Source organism: Dipodomys merriami, unplaced genomic scaffold (assembly GCF_024711535.1).
Source record: "Dipodomys merriami isolate MVZ:Mamm:240054 unplaced genomic scaffold, mDipMer1.0.p SCAF_146, whole genome shotgun sequence".
NCBI lineage: Eukaryota > Metazoa > Chordata > Mammalia > Rodentia > Heteromyidae > Dipodomys > Dipodomys merriami.
This window is the reverse complement of record NW_027202782.1, coordinates 1140210-1165318: the sequence shown is the minus strand read 5'-3', so window position 1 is coordinate 1165318 and position 25109 is coordinate 1140210. Positions and strand designations below refer to the sequence as shown.

General features: G+C 41.1%; 1 protein-coding gene across 3 annotated transcripts in view; it reads right to left on the bottom strand.

The window, feature by feature from the left end:
- Cfap221 (cilia and flagella associated protein 221) overlaps window positions 1–25109 on the bottom strand; it is a 99116-nt gene that overhangs the window by 68904 nt on the left and 5103 nt on the right. For all 3 annotated transcript variants that reach the window (XM_070021846.1, XM_070021848.1, XM_070021847.1), the window contains exons 4-6: window positions 12612–12698; window positions 12406–12504; window positions 10953–11053 (exon numbers count right to left, since the gene is read on the bottom strand). In XM_070021846.1, the coding sequence (XP_069877947.1) occupies window positions 10953–11053; window positions 12406–12504; window positions 12612–12698 (287 nt within the window). The remainder of the gene's footprint in view (window positions 1–10952; window positions 11054–12405; window positions 12505–12611; window positions 12699–25109) is intronic.

Below are 25109 nucleotides of genomic sequence, written 5' to 3'. Positions count from 1 at the left end.
ACACAAAAAGAATCTTCAGCCAGGCATTGGTGGCTTTTGTCTGTAACCTTAAATATACCAGGAAGATGAAATTTGGAGAATCATAGTTTGTGGACAGCCAGAGCAGAAAAGTCTGATTCGAGTTCCAAAATAACTAACAAAAACCCAGGCTGGAGACATGGTTAAGTGGCAGAATCAGCCAAGCAAGAAAGCTGAGCAAGTATAAGGCCCTGGGTTCAAGCCAATGTACCAATATGAGTGAAGCACATGAAAATGTAATTTTAAAAAAATCTTTTCAAATAGGGAGGCCTTCAGAAACTCCTCCTGCACTGGCGCACTATTCCCAATAGCCAAGATATGGAAACAGCCCAGATGCCCTACAATAGATGAGTGGATCCAAAAAATGTGGTATTTAGTACACAATGGAATTTTACACAGCCATTAGAAAGAATAATACTATGTCATTCTCAGGGAAATGGATGGGCCTAGAACAAATCATGTTAAGTGAGGTAAGCCAAGCTCAGAGAGACAAAAGGAGCATGTTTTCTCTCATATGCAGAAGTTAGATCTAAAGTGCACAGGGTTATGATAAATTATACAAGCCTCTATACATTCACACACCGTGAGACCAAAAGAAGACACTTAGAGCAGAAGCACAAAGGCACAATGCCTGTGTGCTTCTGATCACATAAAATAATATATATGTCAAAACGAACTCCAAGAAATGGAAACAAGAGTTCTTTTCTTGTTGCTGTTTCTGTTTTCTTTTCTTTCTGTATGGTTTATTTGCTTGTCTGTCTTTTGTGGGGGACAGAGAACCCAAGGGAAAAAGGGTGAAAAGGTGCAGTAGTGGGGCTCATTGGACATTGTTGAAAGCAAACTATACAACTGGTGGAGCTGGGAGGAAGGGACTGGGAGGGATGACACTGGACAAAAGGAAATGTACTCATTAACTGATTTATGTAGCTATAATCTCTCTGTATATCACTTTTATAATAACAATAATGTTTTTTTTAAAGGAACTCCTCCTGAAGAGCAGTTTGTCCATCTTCTCCAAATGCCTTCATTCTGGCTTCACTGCAACTGGTTCAGTGTTGGACAGTGTGAGTCTTGGTTTGGTTTCCACCTGTGCTGGGCATACGCTCACCCCCACTGCAACTGGTTCAGTGTTGGACAGTGTGAGTCTTGGTTTGGTTTCCACCTGTGCTGGGCATACGCTTACCCCCAACTTCCCTGGAAATGTTAGTTCTGGTATGCATGTTTCCATGTGGCCTAGATGCTGTAAAAGCCAAGATTAAAGCATACTAGTCTGATCCTGGTTACTTTCCTCTCTCTCTCTCTCTCTCTCTCTCTCTCTCTCTCTCTCTCTCTCTCTCTCTCTCTCTCTCCTCTCTCTCTCCTCTCTCTCTCCTCTCTCTCTCCTCTCTCTCTCCCCTCTCTCTCTCCTCTCTCTCTCCTCTCTCTCTCCTCTCTCTCTCCTCTCTCTCTCTCTCTCTCTCTCTCTCTTCTCTCTCTCTCTCTCTCTCTCTCGTCATGGGGCCTGAACTCTGGGCCTGGGCACTGTCCCTCAACTCTTTAGCTCAAGGCTAGTGCTCTACCACTTGAGCCACAGCACCACTTCTGGCCTTTTCTGCTTATGTGGTGCTGAGGAATCAAACCCAGGGCCTCATGCATGAGAGGCAAACACTCTACCACTGAGCTACTTTCCCAGCCCATACTCTATACTTTTCAAATGAACCATGAGTCTCTCTCCTAAGAAAGACCACCAGTAAGTTCCTAAGCCTGTGACTTCAACATCCTAGAAACTACTGTCCACTGGCTTTGGAACAAGGCTGTCAGGCCCTGCAGTTTGTGGAGTCTCTGCTGCCTTGAGCTGTGCCTGGGCTCTGTTTGCTGCAGCAGCTCAAGGCTGCCTTGCCCATCAACCCATTTCCAGAATGGATTGTATCCTGGTTTTCCATCTTCCTCTCCTGGGTGACTTTTTACAGGAACTTGTCTATAGCACACTAGCCAACTGGTCATCTGAGTCAGCTTGCTGCAAAGGAAGATTGGTTGTTAGAAGAATGGTTAATGGCTTTGCTTCCAGTTCTGTTTACTTGGTACCAGAAAGACACAGATGCAGGAATTACAGAGTGAATAAATCTTTTCAAAACCACGAGGTTGGAATGATATAAAATTTTTGTGTCTAATGTAAGCATGATTGTATTTCCTTGTGTACATCGAAGGATAACACTGAATCTTATCTACCATACTGTTAGAGGTATTGAGTGATCACTGACTTTCACAAGTCAGGGTGGTTAGGTTTATCTAGTTACAAAGTGGCTCCAGCCAACAGAAGGGGAGGGGAGCTTCAAGTCCCCATGGCCTCTTCGACTTGGAGAGTTTGGACAGGAATTGGAATGCAAGCTTTCCTTATTTACAGACACTGTCAGAGTACTCTTCAGCAGATCTTAAGCTACCAAAGTTGTTTATAGGTAGTTGGCAAAGGTCCATACGGCATTTTATCTCAATGTGAAAAATTTATAAGCACCAGATCCAGCTGCTGAAAAATGTGCTTGATGAACGCAAAGCAGTCTGCTACATGACCTTGTAGATGGACGGAAATGTTGTCCATTGCTCAAAGATGCCCCAGCCCACAGTTGCTTCTCCCAAAAGCAACCCATAGAAGGGAAGCAAAACTAGTAATATTATACACAGATCCAACAGTTTCTGATGTTTTTGTCCAAGGAAACAACATGTAAAGGGGAAAATATTCTTCTAAATTCACCTTTTGCTGAATTTCTATTTTTCTATCAGCTTTGCATTTCTTTACCATGTAGAGGGGGATTTTTTTGTTATTGTTTCAGCTGTAGAAATGGTTGCTTTACTTAGAAGTTTAAGAATATATGTGCCATTGGAGATCTCATACATTTCCCACACTAGTAGTTTCTCAAAATGTTAAATACAGAGTTATCTTATGAATGAGCAATTTTACTCCTAGGAATATATCCAATGAAAAATGAAAACATACCTCCAGATAAAAATATAGCTACACAAGATCAATAGAAAGCCTAAGGATTGGGAGAAGATCTTCACTAGCCATATAACAGACAAGGGTCTCATATCTGAAATATACCTAGAACTCAAAAAATTAAATCTCCCAACAACAAATCCTCAAAGAAACAACTGCTCAATAAATAAGTGGGATAAAGACTTAAAGAGAAACTTTTCTGAAGAGGAAAGGATGGCCAATAGACACATGAAGAAACGCTCAACCTCCCTAGCCATAAAAGAAATGTAAATCAAAGCAACATTGAGATACCACCTCACTCCAGTTAGAATGGCTAAAATCAAGAACTCTAAAAACAACAGATGCTAGAGGGAATGTGGACAGAAGGGAACCTTACTGCATTGTTGGTGGGAGTGTAAACTTGTTCAACCACTTTGGAAAGTAGTATGGAGGTTCCTCAAAAGACTCCACATAGAGCTCCCCTATGGCCCAGCAATCCCACTTTTAGGCATTTACCCAAATGATCACAAACAAGACCACACTAAAGCTACCAGCACAACTATATTTATTGCAGCATTATTTACTATAGCTAAGATATGGAATCAACCCAGATGCCCCTCAGTAGATGAATGGATCAAGAAAATGTGGTATATATACACAATTGAATTCTATGCTTCCATCAGAAAGAATGACATTGCCCCATTTGTTAGGAAATGGAAAGACTTGGAAAAAATTATATTAAGTGAAGTAAGCCAAGCCCAAAGAAACATAGGTCCCATGGTTTCCCTTATTTGCAATATCTAGTATATGTCTGAGTCAAGCAGAAAAGGTCAGATAAGGTGATGTTAGGGAAATGAACCCTAAGATATATATTCAAATGTTTTTTTTTCTTTTATGCGATTGTTTCTAACACATTTATAAGATGATTTCTTTGTTGCTTTGTATGTCCCTCCCCCATGTTATAACCCCTGCTTTCACTGTATTTGATGTCGGTAAAATTTGTGGAGGGGAAGGGGAAAAACAAATCGTTTAAATAGGGATACAGGTGGACCCACTGCAACAATGAGATGTACAAGTCGTTATGTCAAAAACGAACTTTACAACTTTGGTGCGGGGGTGGGGGTGTGTGGGGGGGAGAGAGCGGGGAGGATTGGGTGGGGGGGGCGGGGGGAGGATGGGAAGGGATGGGAAGGGGAAACAAAGGAGGAGGCTACAATGCTTGATAAGAAATGTACTCATTATCTTGCCCATGTAATTGTAACCCCTCTGTACAGTATTTTCACAATAAAAAAAAGAGAACATGAAAAGAAAAAAATATATATAGCTACAAATGTTCATGGCAACAACATTACTAACAGCCCCCCAAGTAGAAGAAACAGAAATATCCATCTAGTGATACACAGATTAATAGAATATGCTATATCCATAAAATGGAATATTATTCATCAATGAAAAAGAATGAAATATTGATTAAAGATGAATGACTCTTGAAACACTCTGCTAAATGGAAAAAGTCAGTCACAAAAGACTTCATAATATAGGATCCCATTTACAAGAACTGTCCAGAACAGGGAAACTCAGAGAAAGACAGAAAATAAATTAGAGTTTGTTTGGGATTGAGTAGTTGGGAGAGCAGGAGATGGGGAGTGGGTATAAGATATTTTCGGGGGATAATAAAAATATTCTACAATTGATTATAGTGGTAGATATACATAGTAAAAAACAGTGGATTGTATATCTTAAATTAGTGAGCCTTATAATATATAAATTATATCTAATACAACTGTGTGTGTGTGTGAGTGCGTGTGCGTGCTTGTGTGTGTGTGTGTGTGTGTGTGTGTGTGTGTGTGTGTATGAGAAAGAGAGAGAGAATGTATTCTGGAACTTGAAGTCAGGGCCTGGGCACTGTCTCTTAGCTTTTTCTGTTCAAGGCTAGTGCTCTACCATTTGAGCCACAGCTCCACATCTGGCACTTTCGGTGGTTAATTCGAATGTCTCATGGACTTTCCTTCCCATGCTAGATTTAAACGATGATCCTCAGATCTCAGCCTCCTGAATATCTAGTATTACAGACATGAGCCATTAGTGCCTGGCTCTAATAGAACTTTTGTTATTTTCTTTCTTTCTTTCTTTCTTTCTTTCTTTCTTTCTTTCTTTCTTTCTTTCTTTCTTTCTTTCTTTCTTTCTTTCTTTCTTTCTTTCTTTCTTTCTTTCTTTCTTTCTTTCTTTCTTTCTTTCTTTCTTTCTTTCTTTCTTTTTGCTAGTCCTGGGCTTGAACTTAAGAGTCTGGGCACTGTCCCTGAGCTGCTTCTGCTCAAGGCTAGCACTCTACCACTTGAGACGTAGCACCACTTCCCGGCTTTTTCTGCGTATATGTTATTGAAGAATGGAACCCAGGGCTTCATACATGCTAGGCAAGTACTCTACCCCTCAGCCACATTCTCAGACCTCTAATAGAACTTTTGAAAAGGTGTAAATGTGTTTCAGTCTGTTTTAGACTACTCTTTCAGAGAATCACAATCTGGGTAATTTACAGTGAACAGGAAAGATGAGAAGGCAATATGATGTCATCTTTATAGCCCCCTACAGCTCTGAATTCCAATCATGATGTATGTGTGACCCTGGACAATAACAACCTCTGTGTGCCCCTCAGAATCCTCCTCAGGCTTGTCACAGTAGACCTGGTCACCATCCCTTCAACCTACTGCACAGGGCCGTCAAAGGGAGGTTTCTCAAATGTTAATGTACATTGTTTCTCAGATGTAAAATGTGCCATCTTTCTGCTTGAACCTGCAGAGGTGGCCTCAGAGTGAAAGCTAACACTCCCCAGCAAAGCTATGAGGCCTTCTAGCTCAACTGTATCCCTACCTCCCCTGCCATGGCCCCTGGAACACAAGTCTAGTTAGTCTACAAAGGTACAAATGTGCTGGGCATTTCCCATCTCCACCTTGTTCTATGCGATTCCTTCCTTCCTTCCTTCCTTCCTTCCTTCCTTCCTTCCTTCCTTCCTTCCTTCCTTCCTTCCTTCCTTCCTTCCTCCCTTCCTTCCTTCCTCCCTCCCTCCCTCCCTCCCTCCCTCCCTTTCTTTCGTTGTGGGGCTTGAACTCTGGGCTTGGGTGCTGTCCCTGTACTTTTCAGCTCAAGGCTAGTGCTCTACCACTTGAGCCACAGTGTCACTTCCAGTTTTCTGGTGATTAATTGGAGATAAGAATCTCACAGACTTTTCTGCCAGGGCTGGCTTTGAACCATGGTCCTCAGATCTCAGCTTCCTGAGTAGCTAAGATTACAGGCATGAGCCACCGATACCTAGCTTTGACCTATCCTATTTCTGCCTACAATATCCCATCTTCTTCTCCTCCACACCTTTCTTTGCTAGCTACACTTTAAACATTCTGAAAACTCAGCTCAGACATATTATCCCAGAACTCTTATTTGAGCTCCCCTCTTCCTCTCGACTGGCTCACCTCTCACAAGCTGGGTAGAATATCTGTCCCAGAATACACCTAGTTAGAAGAGACTGCTCATCTAGACATGGTACCAGGTCATAATCATCTTGATACCCTTGGTTCCTGCTGTGGCTGGAATCTAGTTCATTTCCTCCAAAACTCAGTTTGAAATTTGAGTTGGGGAGTCAGGAGATGATGCCTTTAAGAACATGATTGTTTGTGAGAGACTGCTACCTTTTGTAGGACTGGGTTAATTTTCTTGGTCATTAGTGAATTCTTGCTCTTGGAAGACTGAACTAATTTTGTGGAAGTAGATTAAGCTAAGGGCTCCCTTGACTTACATTTCTTCCACATTGTTGGTGCCTTAATTTTTGACCTCTAGAACTATAAGCCTAAGTAAACTTCTGTCCTTTTATTTTGTTTTGTTTTTGTTTTTGATCAGTTGTGGGGCTTGAACTCAGGGCCTAGGCATGTTCCTGTGCTCTTTTGCTCAAAGCTGGAGCTTTACCACTTTGAGCCACAGTGCCACTTCTGGTTTTCTGGTGGTTAATTGGAGATAAAAGTCTCACAGACTTCCCAGGCTGCTTTTGAACCATGATCTTAGATCTCAGCCTCCTGAGTAGCTAGGTGACCACCAGCACCTAGCTAAAGTTCTGTTCTTTATAAGTCACATAGACATAGGTAGCTTGTTAAAGCAACAAAATGGTAAACTAAGACAGAACATTGTGATGGTTACATGTCAGGCATTCAATAAATGAGTGAATAAAATGAATGATAAATAAACAACCCACACATATGACACCTTCAACCCCAAGGTGGCCCAGAACTCATAGGTAAAAGTCCTTTCATGAACTCACCTAGTGTACTACTAGCTCAGCCTGGGGTTGAATAAGCATTGAAGGCTTGAACAGTTATATATTGCTCTCAGTGAAGGACATAAAATCTTGGGAAGGCATTGGCTGCTGCCAGAATGTTTGGAGGGAAAAAAAAGTAGTGCGTTTATCTTTTGAAAGATTTTTTAAAAATAAAAATAGTATACCATTATAAACAATAACTCAGTTAAATAAACTGTTTAACTGAGATTTCCATGCTGATTACAAATGAATGGCACCATATACAAAATAGTTTGGGGAAGGGCCCTGAGGACGTGACAGGTTTTTGTTTTAAAAATATAAGATTGATGTCTGTATTTCAAGGCGTATTGTTCCCTCCAGTTTAACAAACCATTTTTTTCTCAGCTCATAATCCTGGCTTATGACACAAGCTAAAGGTAATTTGTGGGCCAAAAAAAGAATGAATGAATGAAGTAGGAAGTAAATTATTCCTCGCCGCTTCTCTATTTTCTACTTGCAGGAAACAACTGTGTAGCCTCACCATGCATGCTGAACAGGTCCTGCAAAGAGGGAGTTATCTTTGCTATTCTTGGAGTCCCTGTAGAGACCACTTAAATCTGACAGGAAGATGGTGAACCCAGGACATGTTGTGAGGGGAAGGGAGAAATTACTGGGAAAGAGTTCTGCTCAAATGTTTTGGGGAAAACAAATAAGAACACGAAAAGGCACGGGGCCAAAAATATAGTTCACACAAAATGGGATAGGCTGATAATACCATTGTTAGCAATGATGTAGGGAAATGAGAAATCTCACGCACTAGGGCTGGGTGTGTAGTTCCAGAGCTTGTGCCCCAGAGGCCTTGGACAAGAGCAATGTTGTCATAGCAACAGTGAGTAGGAACAAGCCACAATCCATCAGTGGTAGGGAGGAAACGAAGTATAAATTCACACAGGGTATACTACACAGCAGTGAACCATACTTTACAAGTGTATGTGGCCAAACCACAAAAATATAATGTGGTCTGAAAAGAGCAAGTTACCAAAGAACTTACACATTATACAATTCCATTTGTGGAAAGTTCAAAAACTAGCCAGACTAAAGACTGTGCTGTCAGGGGAGCTATGTCTTATCTTTAAAGTGTAAAAAAGATAATGTATACTCTCATTTACTTTACAATCCTTTTTACTTTTGTGGTACTAAGGTTTGAACTCAAGGCCTCTTACTTATGAGACTGGTGCTCTACCACTGAGCCACACCTAAAGCCCTGTTTCTTGCTGATTGTTTTTTGAGTAGGGTCATGTTTCCTGGTCTGCAGGTACCCTAGCAGTGATCCACTTACTTTAAGCTTTACATTGTTGCTAGGATGACATGTATGGGCCACTACATCCAGCTCCTCTTTGTAGAGATGAAGTCTTGAGGGCTTCTCTACCCAGACTGGTCTAGAACTGCAATCCTCTCAGTCTCAGCCAAACACCTGGTTTGCCACTATACCCAGCAATGGATTCAGAAGTGCTCATAAGAATTTGTCTGCTTGGGCTAAATTCAAACTATGATTGTTTTAATCTCCGCTTTTCCAAGTAGCTAAGGATTATAGGTGTGAGCCATTGGTGGCACCTGGCCATATTAGTTTTTAAGGAGGTGTGTGTGTGTGTGTGTGTGTGTGTGTGTGTGTGTGTGTGTGTGTGTGTGTGTGTGTGTGTGTGTGTGTGTGTGTGTTCGTTCTTGTTTTTGGTGGTACTGAGAACTGGACTTAGGGCCTTGCCCATACTAGGCAAGTACTTTACCATTTGAGCCATGCCCCCAACCCTAGGAGTCATTTTAGAATGAAAGCAAACAGGAATGGTGAATCAGACACTGAGAAAGGTGTGTGGATAGAGAAGAAAAGAACAGCAAGTCAGCTCAGCCAAAATATCTGCTCCAGGTATAACTGGAGTTTCACTCAAGGATAACAGGTAGTACTCAAAAAAAGTAGCCTTTCAAGCTAATATGCATTGGTCATAAGCTTCTACCACCACCAAAAGGGTTCATTTGCTTCTTTTTCAAACTGAATGAGTCTGTTTTTTATTTATTACTTTTTCTTTTTGTGTGGGTACTGGGGCTTGAACTCAGGGCCTAGGCACCTATCCTTTACTATTTTTTTTGAAGGCCAGTGTTCTACCACTTGAGCCACAGCTCCACTTCTAGCTTTTAGGTGGTTAATTGGAGATAAGAGGCTCATGGACTTTTTTATGCCTAGTCTAGCTTTGAACTATAACTTCAGATCTCAGTCTCCCGAGTACCTAGGATTACAGGCATGAGTCACAGGTGCCCAGAGCATTTCTTTTTTAATGTCTTGCAAAACACCCACCACAATGCTGTCTTTAACTCACTTACCCTGCTTTTGACCTAATAAGCCTGTTGACACTACTGCTTGTATAAGTGGCTATCTAGTGCCTGTCAGCTACTGATGGCTTAAAACCCCTCAAGGGCCTTCATCACCTGTAAGACATGCTTGATATTCTGCTGCTTCATGGTTTGGTAGATGACCTTCATAGCTCATGAGATCCTCTCAGGACAACCCAGATGTCACCTCCTGCACAGTGAGAACTCCAGATTTCTGAGTCAGGGCTGAGTGCTTCCTCTTCTGGCTCACATAAACCCTATGTATGTCTCAGTTTCTGGTATGGTAAATTCACAACAGATCCTGTTCTCACTGGACTCAGAGACCTTCAGGACCATAGCCTCTGTCTAGTCATCTTTTCACCTTGGGTGATGTTGAAAATGCCAGCCAGTCAGCAATTCCCAGACAGCAACTGGCCAGAGGGGTGCTAGGGCTGGAGCCAGGTTCTGTGGATGCCTCTATCCCACCCCTAAACTGCTGGTTTGAATTCCTTATCTGATGAATCACAAGTATCTTGGATGCAGAGATGGGAAACCCAGGACAATATAAATAGTACAGATGTAATTCAATATTTTTTTGAGACAGGATCCTGCTCTAAAGCCCAGACTGAGCTTTTCAATATTTTAACTTCTGATATGACCATATATATGGATCCAGCTGTTCAGTTTCAATGTCCCTCACATACCTAGAGACAGATAGTACTATACTTGGTAATAGATATTTCCTGAGTGTTTCTTCAAAGAATGAGATACACACTAACATATAATTGAAATCATCAACCATTTTCCAAGCAATAAGGTCAGAATCTGAGATTTGGCTTTACCATCCCTTTACCTCAATGCAGATTGGTTAGTGGAAGGGCATGTGACCCATGCTGGTCCAATGAGACTCAGTCCTGGACTTTTGCTTGAATCCTGCCAACCTCCTCAGCCTTCCAGTCACTCTTGATTCCAAACTAGTTTCATTAATTCTCTTGGCTTCATGATGAGGACTGTTAAATTTTTTTTTCCAAAATAACACAAGATAAAAATATCCCTGGACATGGAGAGAGTTGGGTTGCTGCAAACTGACTTTAACCTCTAGGCCCAGTGTGCCTGAAGAAGTCCCTGTACCATTTGGTTAAATGTCCCAGCGTATTTAGTTTCTTGAATTTTTGACTTGGTTTGTTTTGTGTTGTGTTGTTTTGCCTTTTGTAACCGTAAGTTCAGTCCAATTCAAGTGGAACAGTGAATTTCCACTAGGAAAAAACCACAAGTTCGTGTCTTTATGCCTTTTTTATCTTGGCACATCCTATGACACTTTGCTGGTTCACTTTGAGTACTCACCTCTCACCAAGAAGGACATTTGATAGATTTATAAATGTGGGAAAGTCCAGGTTGTTCATGACAGGATAGGCATGGATAGGAACAAGCAAGGTGTCATCTCCCTAAAATTAATGAGTGAAAAAGAATTAAGTTTGTTGTTCTGAAAACTGTAATTTCTGAAGAGAAACTTGTAGATGCTATATTTCTGATGTTGTTTTTGGTCAATTTTGTAAGAAACTTCAGTGCTTAGATCACATTAGAAATACTGAGTTGTCTTCACCATAAGCCAAGTGTAGAAAAATTTAAGTACATATCATTTAAACAATGTTCACTATTACCCAAGGCAGCTAGAGATGATAAACTATTGTCTTCTATTAAAAATTATATAGAAGACACTCTTTAGTGATCTAAGAGAGAAAGAAACTAGCCTGCATTTGTTGGATCTACAAAGCTCAGAATAGTAAGCATTTGCTGGCAAGAAGCAGCAGAAACCTATATCCTGCTCTGCGTATTACATGACCTTGAGCAAGACCTTCAACCTCTTCAGTCTTGTTTCTTTTTTTGCCAAGTGGTGATAATCATACTTTCCCTCAAAGGCATCTTTAAGAATTAAATTGAGCTGGGCATGGTGGCTCTGGCTTATAATTGTAGATACTTGGGAGGCTAAAACCTGAAGGATCTCTGTTCAAAGCTAGCGATGCAGTAAGGTATGTAAGACTTTATCTCCAATTAGCTAACAAAATGTTGAATTCGAGACATGGCTCAAGTAGAGCACCAGCTATAAGCAAAAAAGCTGAATAAGACTACACAGCACAGAACTCAAGCCCTTGAATCAATAACACACACACACACACACACACACACACAGATTACAGCTTTTAAAAACTGAAAAGTACTGCATGAATATAAAGTAACATTATCAGCATGAATACCAGAGACAGGAAATGGTTCCTATTTCTCTACATGGTCCCTATTCTGCTGGGTACTGAATAGTTCTTCTAAAAAATATTCGAGTTTTATTTTTAGATTTTTTTAAATGAAGCTCCAAAACATAACAGTCATTTGTCATATTCTTAAGATGTGTTTCTTGATATCTGGGGTCACCAGTGTTTATAATCATAGTATGTGCAGATGCTATTGTTCTAGCTCAGCTCTTAAAGGAGCACATTGATGCTATTTGACAAAAGCCTTCATGAAAGCCCAGAAACACAGGAGAAATGAGGAGGATTTGCATAGGCTCTGACAGGCCTGCAGCAGTCTCCCAGGTTCCCTGCAGCCTAACACCTTCCCAGTCAGGATGCATGCAACCGGCCTTCCAGTACCTTCCACACCAGTCAGACAAGCTACTTAGAGACTACCTGGCACTGGACTGAATTAGCCCTGACCCGTAATCCCATCCTGCTTTCTTCCTGGGAGGAAATGGGTCCCTCTGCCAATCTTAATTTTTAAAAAAAAGCAACTTTAAGAAACTTACCTTACAGTGAACACGGATGCAATCATAATAGTATCGCCACTCATTTGGAGAAAATGTAATAGTGATCATGAGAGACAAGCCAGGGACGAGGCGGTGCTCCTGAAAGGTAAGTGGGATGCTGTTGGAACCAGCAAGCCAGAGACAGAAAAGCACGACCCAGCAGAGAGCACTACGGGAATGGCAGTGGATGACCCAAAGACACTTACCTTCTTCTCATAGCTGATTTGAAAGAATTTGGTCTGTGGGGGTAAAATATGCACGTGTGTGTCTTCGTCAGAAACATTGACCAGGTGCTGGGTAAGAAAAGGATGCATTTAGAGTCAAGAAATTGTCTTATTTATATGCATATTCATCTCATTTGTTTCCTCCTCTAAAAGGATTTGAGAAGACAATGTGTGTGTGTGTGTGTGTGTGTGTGTGTGTGTGTGTGTGTGTGTGTGTGTGTGTGTGTGTGTGTGTGTGTGTGTGTGTGTGTGTGTGTGTGTGTGTGTGTGTGTGTGTGTGTGTGTGTGTGTGTGTGTGTGTGTGTGTGTGTGTGTGCGCCAGTCCTAGGATTTAAATGCATGGTCTGGGCACTGTCTCTGAGCTATTTTGCTCAAGGTCAGTGCTCTACCACTGAAACCACAGCTCTACTTGCAGCTTTTTGGGGTGTTTTTTTTTTGGTAGTTAATTGGAAGTAAGAGTCTCACAATCTTTCCTGTTCAGGCTGGCTTCAAACCTTGATCTTCTGATATCAGCTAGGATCATCAGTGCCTGGCAGGGAAAACTTATTTTTAACTTTTCAAAAGATCAGACATCATTTAAGAATAGGAAAATATGCCCATATGCCTAGTGTCTCCCTCCTTGGAATGGTACCAGAGCTTCCCAATCCCCTATGGTCCTTCCCATATTCCTCAGTTTGTGCTATCTGTTGAATTCTGATCCTGAGTTGCCTGAACTAAGAGGGCAGCCATCGATTCCCATGGGTTCTCTAATTATAGGCCACTGGCTCTGAGATGGGAGGAGAATCAGGAGAAGTTATATGGCTGGGTCAACTTCCTACGGACAGGCAGCAGCAGGTCAGTTCTGTGAGGTAGGCCTAACGGGGGTCAACTTAGCTGAACTTGAGGAAATGAATCAGTTTCTTCTGCTTGAGAGAAGAGCAAGAACTTTGGGTTCTGAGGATCTGGCCTTCCTCTGGGCCAACTGGGGAATAAGAGGCCTTTGGCTTACAAAGTGTAGGCTAGAGTCTCCACCCACATTGCTCCTCCAGAAGGCCCATGCCCAACGCTCTGTGTTCCTGGGGAATCTAAGTTAGACTTCAGACCTTAGCTCTTGATGAGGTTTTAGAGGTGTTGGAGCAGAAGTGAGGTATTGATAAAAGTTCTTATTCTTACATGGGAACATTCTTAAAGTGCAAGCATTTTAACCTTGTTTTGCTACTTTTTTTGTTGTTATTGTTTTTTGTACCAGTGCTGAGGCTTGAACTTGGGATCGGAGCACTAGCTCTCAGGTTTTTGTTTTGTTTTCACTCAAGGCAAATTCTCTACCATTCCACTTCTGACTTTTTGGTGGTTAATTATAGATAAAAGTTTCTTGGACTTTCCTGCCCAGGTTGGCTGTAAACCTCCATCCTCAGATCTTAGCTTCCTGAGTAGCTAGGATTATAGCTGTGAGCTATCTTTTATTTTTAATACGCTGAAAGCCTAAAGATAAAAGCTCCCCAGGAATTTCTTGATTTCTAAGAGGCCCAGCAGAAGAGAGACAATCTAGGTGAAGGCTGGGGTTCCCACAGGGTTGTCCTTGCAAGAGAGAGGGAGACAGGTATACTGGGCTATCATGCTCTGGACCTTAGGTTGTGAGACCCACCTCTGGACAGATGCCCAGACCTGGTAGATGTGACAAAAAGATAAGCATGGGAACATGACCATAAAGGCCTTGAGCTAGGTGTCCAGGGAGAGCTGATTTTATCATCACCATTTACTTACAAGTAATCTGGCAAAGACAATACATTAAGCAAGGGTGTATGAATTTGTGTTGGTTTGTACCCTGGAAGTACAGAAATGACATTCTGTGCCTTGTGGATGCTGAGGGTCCTCATCTAGGTCCATACCACATATAGAGTGGTACTCGGAGAACTTCAGTGATGCTCACAGGATGGGGGCTGCTAGGCTTCTAGATTAGAGAAGGGTTCATGGGGATACAGAGATTATCAGGAAATAATTATCCTGATATTTCGACCCTCAAACAGAAGGGATATAAGAATCTGAAGTTCAAATGCCCAATGTCCTTCAGGATGACATTTAGCCAGGTGCCAGTGACTCATGCCTGTAACCCTAGCCACTCAGGAGACAGATTTTAGGATTCAGTTCAAAGCCATCCCAGGCAGAAAAGTCCAAGAGTCTCTTATCACCAATGAACCAGAAAATCTGTTGGTTTGTTTGTTTTTGGGTCCGGTCGTGAGGCTTGAACTCTAGGCCTGGGCGCTATCCCTCAGATCTTCAACTCAAGGCTAGCGCGCTACCACTTGAGCCACAGCACTACTTCCGGCTTTTTTTTCTGATTATGTGGTGCTGAGGAATCGAACCCAGGGCCTCAGGCATGCAAGGCAAGTGCTCTACCACTGAGCCACCTTCCCAGCCCCAAACCAGCAAAAATCTGGAAGCTGAAGTGTGGTCCAAGTGTTAGAGCGCCAGCTTTGAGGGGGAAAAGCCAAGTGAGAGAACAAGGCCCTGAGCTCAAGCCCCCCCCCCCGCCCCCCATTAACATTCAGAGGACTCAAACTCTCTTAGGTCCTTAACTTCAACTGAAAATCTGATGGAAAAGAGAGTATGCAAGACTAAAGGGCTGGGCACACAATTCCACATGGTAGATGACAGTAAAGGCTGTGACTGGACTTTAGTGATGGTAGGGGAAGAAAAATTCTGCAAGCAATGACTTCTTTTACTTCTTGTCCTCCTCCTCCTCTTTTTCTTCCTTCTCCTCCTCCTCTTCCTACCTCTTCTCCCCCTCCCCCTTTTTTGAGGCAGTCTATGTTGCCCCGCTGATCTTGAACTCCTGGGCTGAAGCAGTCCTCCTGCTTCAGCCTCCTTAGTAGCTGAGAGTACAGATATGTGCTTCTGTGCTTGGGCTTGGACAAGGACACTGAGACAAAAAAAGAAAAAAACAACAACCCTGGTGCCCAAAAAGCTTTATAAATGAACTTGGAACACTAATAAGGCTTCATAAACTGACTCCCAAAACACACTGTAAAGACTAGAGATTCTATTCATTTTTCAGTTCTCTGCTGTGAGTTGCAAATACCATGGTTCGCTATAATTAGCCATGTTTTTGTCCTATTAAAGATTGTGTTGTCTGAACCCCTGAGAACAGAGAGGCCATTTACTAGAAGACACAGTGATGTGGTGTTGCTCAAAGCAGGGGTTGGGTCTAGACTTTGCCTCAGGCTTTTTCCACTGCTTCTTACTGTCTCCTACATCAGGGAAGCTCAGGAACCAAACTATGCTCCATCTTTCTTTCCTTTCATGCTGTATTAGCAAATTGGTTTTATTTTTAGGTTGTTAAAAATAATATCTTTCCAGGGATAAAATGGTATTCCTGCCTTTCCACTTACAACTAAAAGCGGGGGGTGGGGGGGGTGGGGAAATCATTATTAAAAACACAAGAGGGGTAAAACAAGTCGTTTAAATAAGAATACAGGTGGGCCCGTTGCAACAATGAGAAGTACAAGTCGTTATGTTGAAAACTTTACAACTTTGGTGGGGTGGGGGCGGGGAGGATTGGGTGGAGGGTTGGGGGAGGATGGGAAGGGATGGGAAGGGGAAACAAAGGAGGAGGCTACAATGCTTGATAAGAAATGTACTCATTATCTTGCCCATGTAATTATAACCCCTCTGTACAGTATTTTCACAATAAAAAGTAAATAAAAATTAAAAAAAAGAAATGTACTCATGACCTTGCTCATGTAACTGTAACCCCTTTATACAGTATTTTCACAATAAAAAACTTATTAAAAAATGCAAAAAAAACCCCCACAAGAAAGTGTATTTTAAATTAATATTAGAAAACATAACAAAACCTGAGTAACCCAGCACTGCCCTTGAGGCAAGATAAAGTTGCCTACAATCTTACCCTGTCTTCTGTTTCAGGATGCCAGTGGACTCCCGGATCGTCCAGGATCCCTGATCCCCTAGGATCCCTGATCCCCTGGGAGCTAGCCTTCCCTGGCTCTGTTCCCCAGGATGCATCCTTTGGGAGGCTCATATTGATCACAATATGAATGAGATTCAGGTCTTTCTTCTGTTTTACAGGATGTCTCCTTTCCACCAAAAACAAACAAACAAACAACAAACAAGCACCCACCAATCACACATCAAGATGCCTCACCATGACCTGGGATTTACAGGGATAAGATAGAGAGATCAGGGCTCTCTTTACTTCCCTTCCTTCATTCTCCTCACATTCCCTTCCATATGCAATTGCAGGATTTGTAACAGGTACTGATTTTGCTGAAAAGCAATGATTCCTTATTTGGGTCTACAAATTACCTCAAAGGAGAGGAAAATAAGCTTGGCATCTTTGCCTCCATTTTCTATGTGTCTTCAAGGCATTCTCTCTGCAGATACTTTGGAATCATTTGAGGTTCTAGGGACAGGACTGATGGATGCATCTTTGTGAAAAGTAACAGAAACCGTCTGGAAGGAACAATAGAACTTCTGGAAAGAATATCCAGCAGGCAGTGAGGACTTGTTTACCCTGATCAGTGATCACAGTGGTAACAACCTCTCTGGAGCCCCTCCCCAAACAAGGACGAAACCAATGATCAACCAGACCATATTTTGAACAGATTTTATAATTAGGTATCTCCCTCTCACCTCTGTCTCCAGTTCCTTGTGTATGTAACCAATAGTTCATGTCCGTACATTGAAGATAGTGGAAGATGAGCTGAAGTACTATCTTCCCATGGCTGCCCATGGTCTGTAATAAATCTCCTTTCTATGCCCTTTACAATAGGGGTGAATGGCTGGACCTGACATGTGGAACTCCTAGAGTTTGAACCTGGGGCCTAAATACAGGTCTATGCTTCTGGACTGGAGTGAAAAAAAAATGAGTCTGCCTCCAAGGAAGTCTTGGTCTAGTGTGGGTGGGGTGTAATCTTTACTCCAAAGCATTTATCCCAGTATGTTTCCAAACACAACATTTTCAGCCTCCAAGCTGGGCGGGGGTTGGGGTGGGGGGTGGGGATTTCCATTCAGTGGCTGCCAACTTCTCTAGAGGAGGTCAAGTCTTTATTCAGGGATCTGGGGCCAAATTCCAGCAGTTCTGTATGATCTTGAAGATGTTTTATCTTAAAATACATTCTGCTCATATACTGCATTCTTCTCAATAGAGAGAAATTGGTACCCAAGAAACAGGAGCTGTGTTTATGTTTGTCGTCTTGATTCTCCCTCCCTTCCATGTCTACATAGGAGCCATCGAAATTCATGGTCTTAGTTTTGAGAAGCAAGCTCCTGCTGTGGGGAAAGGTGGTCCTTAAAGGCTGTCGTATGGAGTTAAAAACTAATATTATTGTTTTACAAATCCAGAAGGAAATGTTCACTCTTTTACAATAAGGCTTTAAAGGCTAATAATTTTATTTGAGCTGGCAACACAGCACTGGTTGTCTTCTAGGAAAATTGATGGATTATTTACTTAATAAATATAATTTCCCAGACAACATCTTTCCACAGCAAGGAGAGGGAGAATGTAAGGAGTCTCTGTTTTGAGAAAATGGAGGAGCATTCATTCAAATTTGAAAGTAAATCGAAGCACAGATTTCAACATGAATGCAAGATCTGGATCAATTTCAAACATTAATAAACAGTTTGTTGTGGTTTTAAACACACATTCAATCATCCCATCCCTGGGCAATTTACATAGTTTCCTGTGGTGAAACCAAGATAAAAGCAGAGTTGTTGTATTTTTCCCCTTGTTTGGCAAGAACCTCCAGGAAATAGCCTTGGGCTTCCTCTTAACTTTGTTGGTAGAAATAGGAGACTGGCTTTCTCAATACTTCCTATAATATTATTACGATGAAGTCATTGTGTACATTTATCTATTTCTGTTTTAATGCCTGATAGAAATGTGTGGCCATTTAGACTTTACACTGTATTACTTGGCACTCATACCAAGTTAGTCTCTACCAAGTTAGTCCAGTCTCGGCAAGTAAGTTCAGTGTGATTCTTTCACAAGTATTTGCTGAGTGCCTTCTGTGTGTTAGACATTGTGCAAGGTACAAAGGAATGATATGAGCGGCAGACTTGGCTTCTGTTCTCAGCAGAGTGAGGCAGAACAGAGGCTTTGTATCTGTTCAATAACTAAGTCATACTCCTTCCTGTGTTTCCCTAACATTCTCAAGGCCAGTAAGACTCCACAGGGGAACTGAAAATTGATTTCTGAGAGGGCAAAACAATCTCAAATATTACAGTGATGTGGGACCTTCAAAACTTAACTACCTCAGAAAATTGCATTCTTTCATGTTTCATTCTTTTCATTAATGTCTCCTTTAAGGACAACAATGGAAGAAAAGGTTGAGTTGGGCACGGGTGGCAACACTTGTAGGCCTAGCTACCCGAGAGGCTGAGATCTGAGGATCAAGGTTTGAAGCCAAACCAGCAAGAATAGCTATGAGACTCTTATCTCTAATTAATGAACAAAAAGCCAGAAGTGGATCTGTGGCTCAAGTAGTAGAGTGTTAGCATTGAAACAAAAGTGAAGGGACAGCACACAGAGCCTCAGTTCAAGCCTCAGGATGGGTGTACATGCCCATGTGTGTGCGCGTGCACGTGCACGTGCACGCACACACACAAAGGGTGTGAACCTCAACCATGTGTAAAATTCCACAAAACTGATTGAATGTTCTTGAGTCTATCATTGTTCTGTTTAAAAACTCATCCTTAACTTCCTTTAGTATCTGAATTATGTTCAGGTTGGGCTTATCCCAGGCCACACTTCCCAGCTTTCCCCTAGTCCTACAGCCAACCTAAACGAGTGGCCTCCAAGTTCACTATGTGTTTGCTCATCTAGAACCTCTTTCCATGTCCTCCTCTGTGCCCTGAATTTCTCTCATTTTGCTTGTGGGCTATGCTACCTGGTTTCTCTTCTACACTCCCATTTTTATATTTTCCTGTGTGAGTGGCAAGGCATTTTTTAGAGAGCATTTTCTTCTCATTTCTTTATACCACCTTGCTTGTCTGGTATCATGTTTGAGTTGTTTGGGGTGTGTGTGTGTGTGTGTGTGTGTGTGTGTGTGTGTGTGTGTGTGTGTGTGTGTGTGTATGTGTGTGTGTGTATGTGTGTGTGTGTATGTGTGTGTGTATGTGTAACGATTTAAAGGACTTTTTGTTCACTTTAACATTCCCCATGTTGCTTTCACTTTTTGCCACATGGTGGATGCCCTGTGGAATTAAAAGAAAACCCAAAACATGGTAACATACACCAGACAGTAGAGCCCCACTAGAGAGAAACTAATAAAAAATGTTCCATTGGAGATGAATACTAGGAAAAACTAGTATTAACACGATTAAAATCATAGAGGGCAAAGAATTTTTAACTTGGTAACATTATTGGAACCATTGACATTGTACTTAGCAAAAGTAAATAGAATGCCAGCCATGTTGTTTAGTTTTTTCTTTATTTGCTAGTTTGATTGGTATGGTAGTTTTTTAAGTTACTAGTTAATTATTAACTCTGATAAATGCCATCCATAGAGAGAATGGCAATATTTCTTAACATTCTTTAGAAGATCTTAGCAAGCCAAATAGGCCTTCTGTGACTCTAGGGAAAGTCTACTTTAAAATAGGTTAGGCTCCTACCCTATACAAGTGGGAAATAGCCCAGAGTTAGTGAGAAAGGCAATAAAACAAGTGTAATAAATGACATTTGTGGCTTAATATTATGATACTCCCCAAATTGATTCAATGCAACTCCTGGCACAATTGCAGAATAGTCAAAATGATCTTGAGAAAGAAAAGCAAGGTTGGAGCACTTGCAACTTTTAGTTTTCAAACTTACTGAGAATAATCAAGTGTTACAATGCCATCAGGACAAATGTGCACATAAGTGAAGCAGAAATGAGAGCCCAGAAAGAAACTCTTACACTTACAGTCCATTGATGTTTTTACTAAGACTGTCAAAAACACTTAATAGGGAAAAACTAGTTTTCAACCAAAAAATACTGGCACATGAAAATGATTGGAATTAACCTTCATCTTACACAATACACAAAAACTTAAAGAGAACTACAAAACTAAAGTTAAAAACTAAAAGGATAAGACTCTTTTTCAAAATAGAATTTTGTTGTTATTATTAAAGTTTTGTACAGAGGTGTTACCATTTCATAAGTGTGTTTCCCTTTTGGACAATGTTACCTTTTCCTTCACTTTCCTCCATCTTCCCCTTCCTATCCCTGCCCACAAGTTGCATAGTTTATTTTTTATATCATGTCTACTGAGAAGGTTTACAATTCATAGAAGAAAACACAGGTGTAAATCATTATGACCTTGAATTTGTTATTAAAAGCACAAATAACAAGAACAAATGGGTAAATTGGACTTTATTAAAATAAATATTTGATACTGTCTAGAGAATTAGGACAGGTATAAGATACTTGTAAGTCACACATATGATAAGTGACAAGGGATTTGAATAAACATTTCTTTAAGGAAATGGCCAGTCCTTTTTGTTTGTTTTTGGTTGGTTGTGGGGCTTGGAATCAGGCCTGGGCACTGTCCCTAAGCTTTTTTGCTCAAGGCTAGTGTTCTACCACTTTGAGCCACAGTACCATTTCTGGTTTTCTGGTAGTTAATTGGAGATAAAAGTCTCATGGGCTTTCTTGTCTTGGCTGGTTATAAACCAGATCTCAGATCTCAGATCTCAGATCTCAGTCTCGTGAGCAGCTAAGCTGTTTGAGTGCCTGGCTCAAAATGGCCAGTGTTTCCTCCTTTAACACTACCTCTTCTCAAGGAAAGGTTTAACTGCAGATGTTTTCATATAAATTATCACATTTCATGCAAGTAACTGATATGAAGGAAGAACTCAAATTTAGAAAGGGCAGTAAGTACTCTTGTGCTCCTAAGCTAACAGTATTTCATAGAATTGGTTCTCAAGTGGCTGTGTGAAGTCAGTTCATGTGTTTTGGCCAGTTCACAGCTAGTGAACTCATGAAAAAGTATACCATTAGTCACTATAGAAATGCAAATAAAGCTTGATTGAGCTACATAGTGGCTTCAAAAAGATATGTTCCCATTCTCATCTATGGCTCATGTGAATGTGATCTTATTGGATAAAAGGTCTTTCTAGATATTAAATTAAGGATCTTAGGATGGGGTCATTTTGGGTTACCTGAGGGGGCCCTAAGTGTAATGACAAGTATTCATTTTAAAGCAAAAGAGAAGACAGGGGCTAGGAGTGTGGCTTAGTGGTAGACTGCTTGCCTAGCATGCATGAAGCCCTTTGTTCGATTACTTAGTACCATATAAACAGAGAAGGCTGGAAGTGGTGCTGTGGATCTAGTGGTAGAGTGCTATCCTTGAGTAAAAGAAGCTCAGGAACTGTGCTCAGGCCCTGAGTTTAGGCCCCAGAACTGGCAAAAAATAATAATAATAAAGAGACAACATAGGTAAACAAGAAAATACCATGTAAAGATGGAGGCAGAGATTAGAGTGATGCCATCACAAGCCAAGAACACCCAGGACCACCCAAAACTGGGAGAATCTCCACAAGAACCTCTGGAAGGAGTACAGCCTGCACCTTGATTTTGGACTCTAGCCTCCAGAACTGTGAGAGAATAAATTTCTAATTTATATAGCCTAAATTTATGGTTTTTAATAGCACTTATTCCATGTATTATGATAATTTCATACTTCCAAGCAAATTAAAAATATGTCCACACATACATGCATGTGCATGAGTGGTCGTGGTGTTGTTATTTAATAATAGCCCCCAAATAGAAATAACCTATATGTATACCAGCTGATGAGCAGATAAACAAGATGTAGTCTGTGGAATAGTATTCAGTTTTAAAAGGGATAGAGTACTAGCTTACTCTACATGGTGTATGAACATGAAAAACACTGCGCTGTGTGAAGCCAGTCACAACAGACAACATGCTGTGTGCACTTCCAGAATCAGTAAATCCATAGAGACAGGAAGTACCTGCAGTTGCCTAGTGTGTCATGAGGGTATGGAGAGTGACTGATACTAGGTGTAGGGATTATTTTGGGAATGATAAATTTTTATTTTACTGAGTTTTTTTTCAATTTTTAAAATATTTTTATTATAAAGATGCTGTACAGAGAGGTTACAGTTACATGAATAAGACAATGAGTACATTTCCTATCAAGCATTGTTACTCCCTCCTTTGTAATTCCCCTACTATCCCTTCCTCCTCACCTCCCCAACACCTCCCTCCCCCAAAAAATATTTTGAACTTTTATCTTGGCAGTATTTGCACAAACCTATAAATCTAGTAAAATCACTGAATTGTATTTATGTTATAAATGGGAGACTTTGTGGGATGTGACTTACATTTCGATAAATAATAGTCAAGAGCTAGCAGTAAAATCTTATCTTAGCCTTTTATATTTACTTAGCTTGTAAACATTAAGTGATTATTATTAATAAATATTTTAGATTTATCCCACTAGGACCCAGCCTGCAAACTTCATCAAGAAAAAGTAGATTCTAGAAAGCTGTTTTTGCTGGTTGGTGGGGAAAGTTCCTAACCATGCTTTTTTTAAGCGCTTTTTTTGTTCTTTATATACATTATTGTAAATATACTGTGCAGAGGGGTTACAGTTACATGAGCAAGGTAATGAGTCCATTTCCTATCCAGCATTGCTATACCCTCCTTTGTTTTTCCCCTACCATCCCTTCCCTCCCCACCTCCCCAACTCCTCCTTCCCCTCCTGCCAATCCCTCCACCCCCCCAAAGTTGTAAAGTTCATTTTCAAGATACTGTCTTGTACATCTCATTATTCCAATGGGTCATCCTGTATCCTTATTTCAGCATTTTGTTATTTCCCTTCCCCTCCCCAAATTAGAAAAATGTATATACAAGATGCAGGACACTGGAATGAAGAAATGCTTAACTTCTCTAGCCATAAAAGAAATGCAAATCAAAACAACATTGAGATTCTACCTCAACCCAGTTAAAATGGCTATAATCAAGAAACCTAATAACAACGGATGCTGGAGGGGATGTGGCCAAAAGGGAACCCTACTGCATTGTTGGTGAGAGTGTAAACTTGTTCAACCACTTTGGAAAGCACTATGGAGGTTCCTCAAAAGACTCCACATAGAGCTCCCCTATGACCCAGCAATCCCACTTTTAGGCATTTATCCAAATTATCACAAACAAGGCCATACCAACACAACCATATATATTGCTGCATTATTTACCATAGCTAAGATATGGAACCAACCCCTGCCCCTCAGTAGATGAATGGATCAAGAAAATGTGATATATATATATATATAGATAGATAGATAGATAGATAGATAGATAGATAGATAGATAGATAGATAGAGATAGATATATGAATTCTATGCCTCCATCAGAAAGAATGACGCTGCCCCATTTGTTAGGACATGAAAAGACTTGGAAAAAATTACATTAAGTGAAGCAAGCCAGACTCAAAGAAACATAGGTCCCATGGTTTCCCTTACCTGCAATAACTACTATATGTCTAGGACAAGCAGAAGAGGTCAAAAGTTATGTACATATGACCATATAACCTGATGCTAAGTGAAATGAACCTCAAGATAGGGACACAAAAGGTTTTATCTTTGTTGTGGTTCTTTTTAATATACTTAAAATATACTATGTAATATTTTTGTTTCTTTGTATGTTCTTCCCCCATAGTACAACCCCTGATGTCACTGTATTTGATTCCGGTGTTCTGCATCTTGTATATACATTTTCCTAACCATACTTTTAAACCCTCATCCACTTCCTAAGAATGAAAGCTTCCTAGGAGCTGTTTCTCTCTACCCACTTCATTGTGCAGGGCCTTGTGGACACTGTTCCCTTTACTGAGGATGGCCTCATAGAAACTATCCTTCACTCCCTGATAGTTTCACCATTTGTCAATGTCCTAAAGTGACTCTGATTCAGTGTCCTGAATCAGGCTGGGTCAGAAGAGCATCACACACACACACACACACACACACACACACACACACACACACACACACACACACACACACACACACACATCTTGTTACACACAAAGACAATCCCAAAAGCCCATGTGATGCTGGGAACCAGTGCTATAACCAGGTCTGTAATCCTAGCTACTCAGGAGCCTAAGATATAAGGATTGAGATTCAAAGCCCAGGCAGATAAATCTAAGAGACTCTTAGCTCCAATTAATCACCAAAAAGCCAGAAATTTAGTTGTGCCTCAAGTGGTAGCGCGCCAATCTTAAGCACAAAAGCCAAGCAAGAGTGTAAGGCCCTAAGTTTAAGCTTCCATACACACACGCGCGAGCGCGTACGCACACATGCACACAAGGTGAAGACTTTCCCACCCCAACTTGGCTCAGATGCTAGTTTGGCTCAGATGCTAGTGTAGCTCAGATCCAGAGCCCATTACGGAGAAATTCTGGGATGTACTGTCCAGTGTGACTTTGGGAGACTGCATGAGGTCACTGAGGTAGGGGAGCTAATGTAAAGGCTTGGGCATG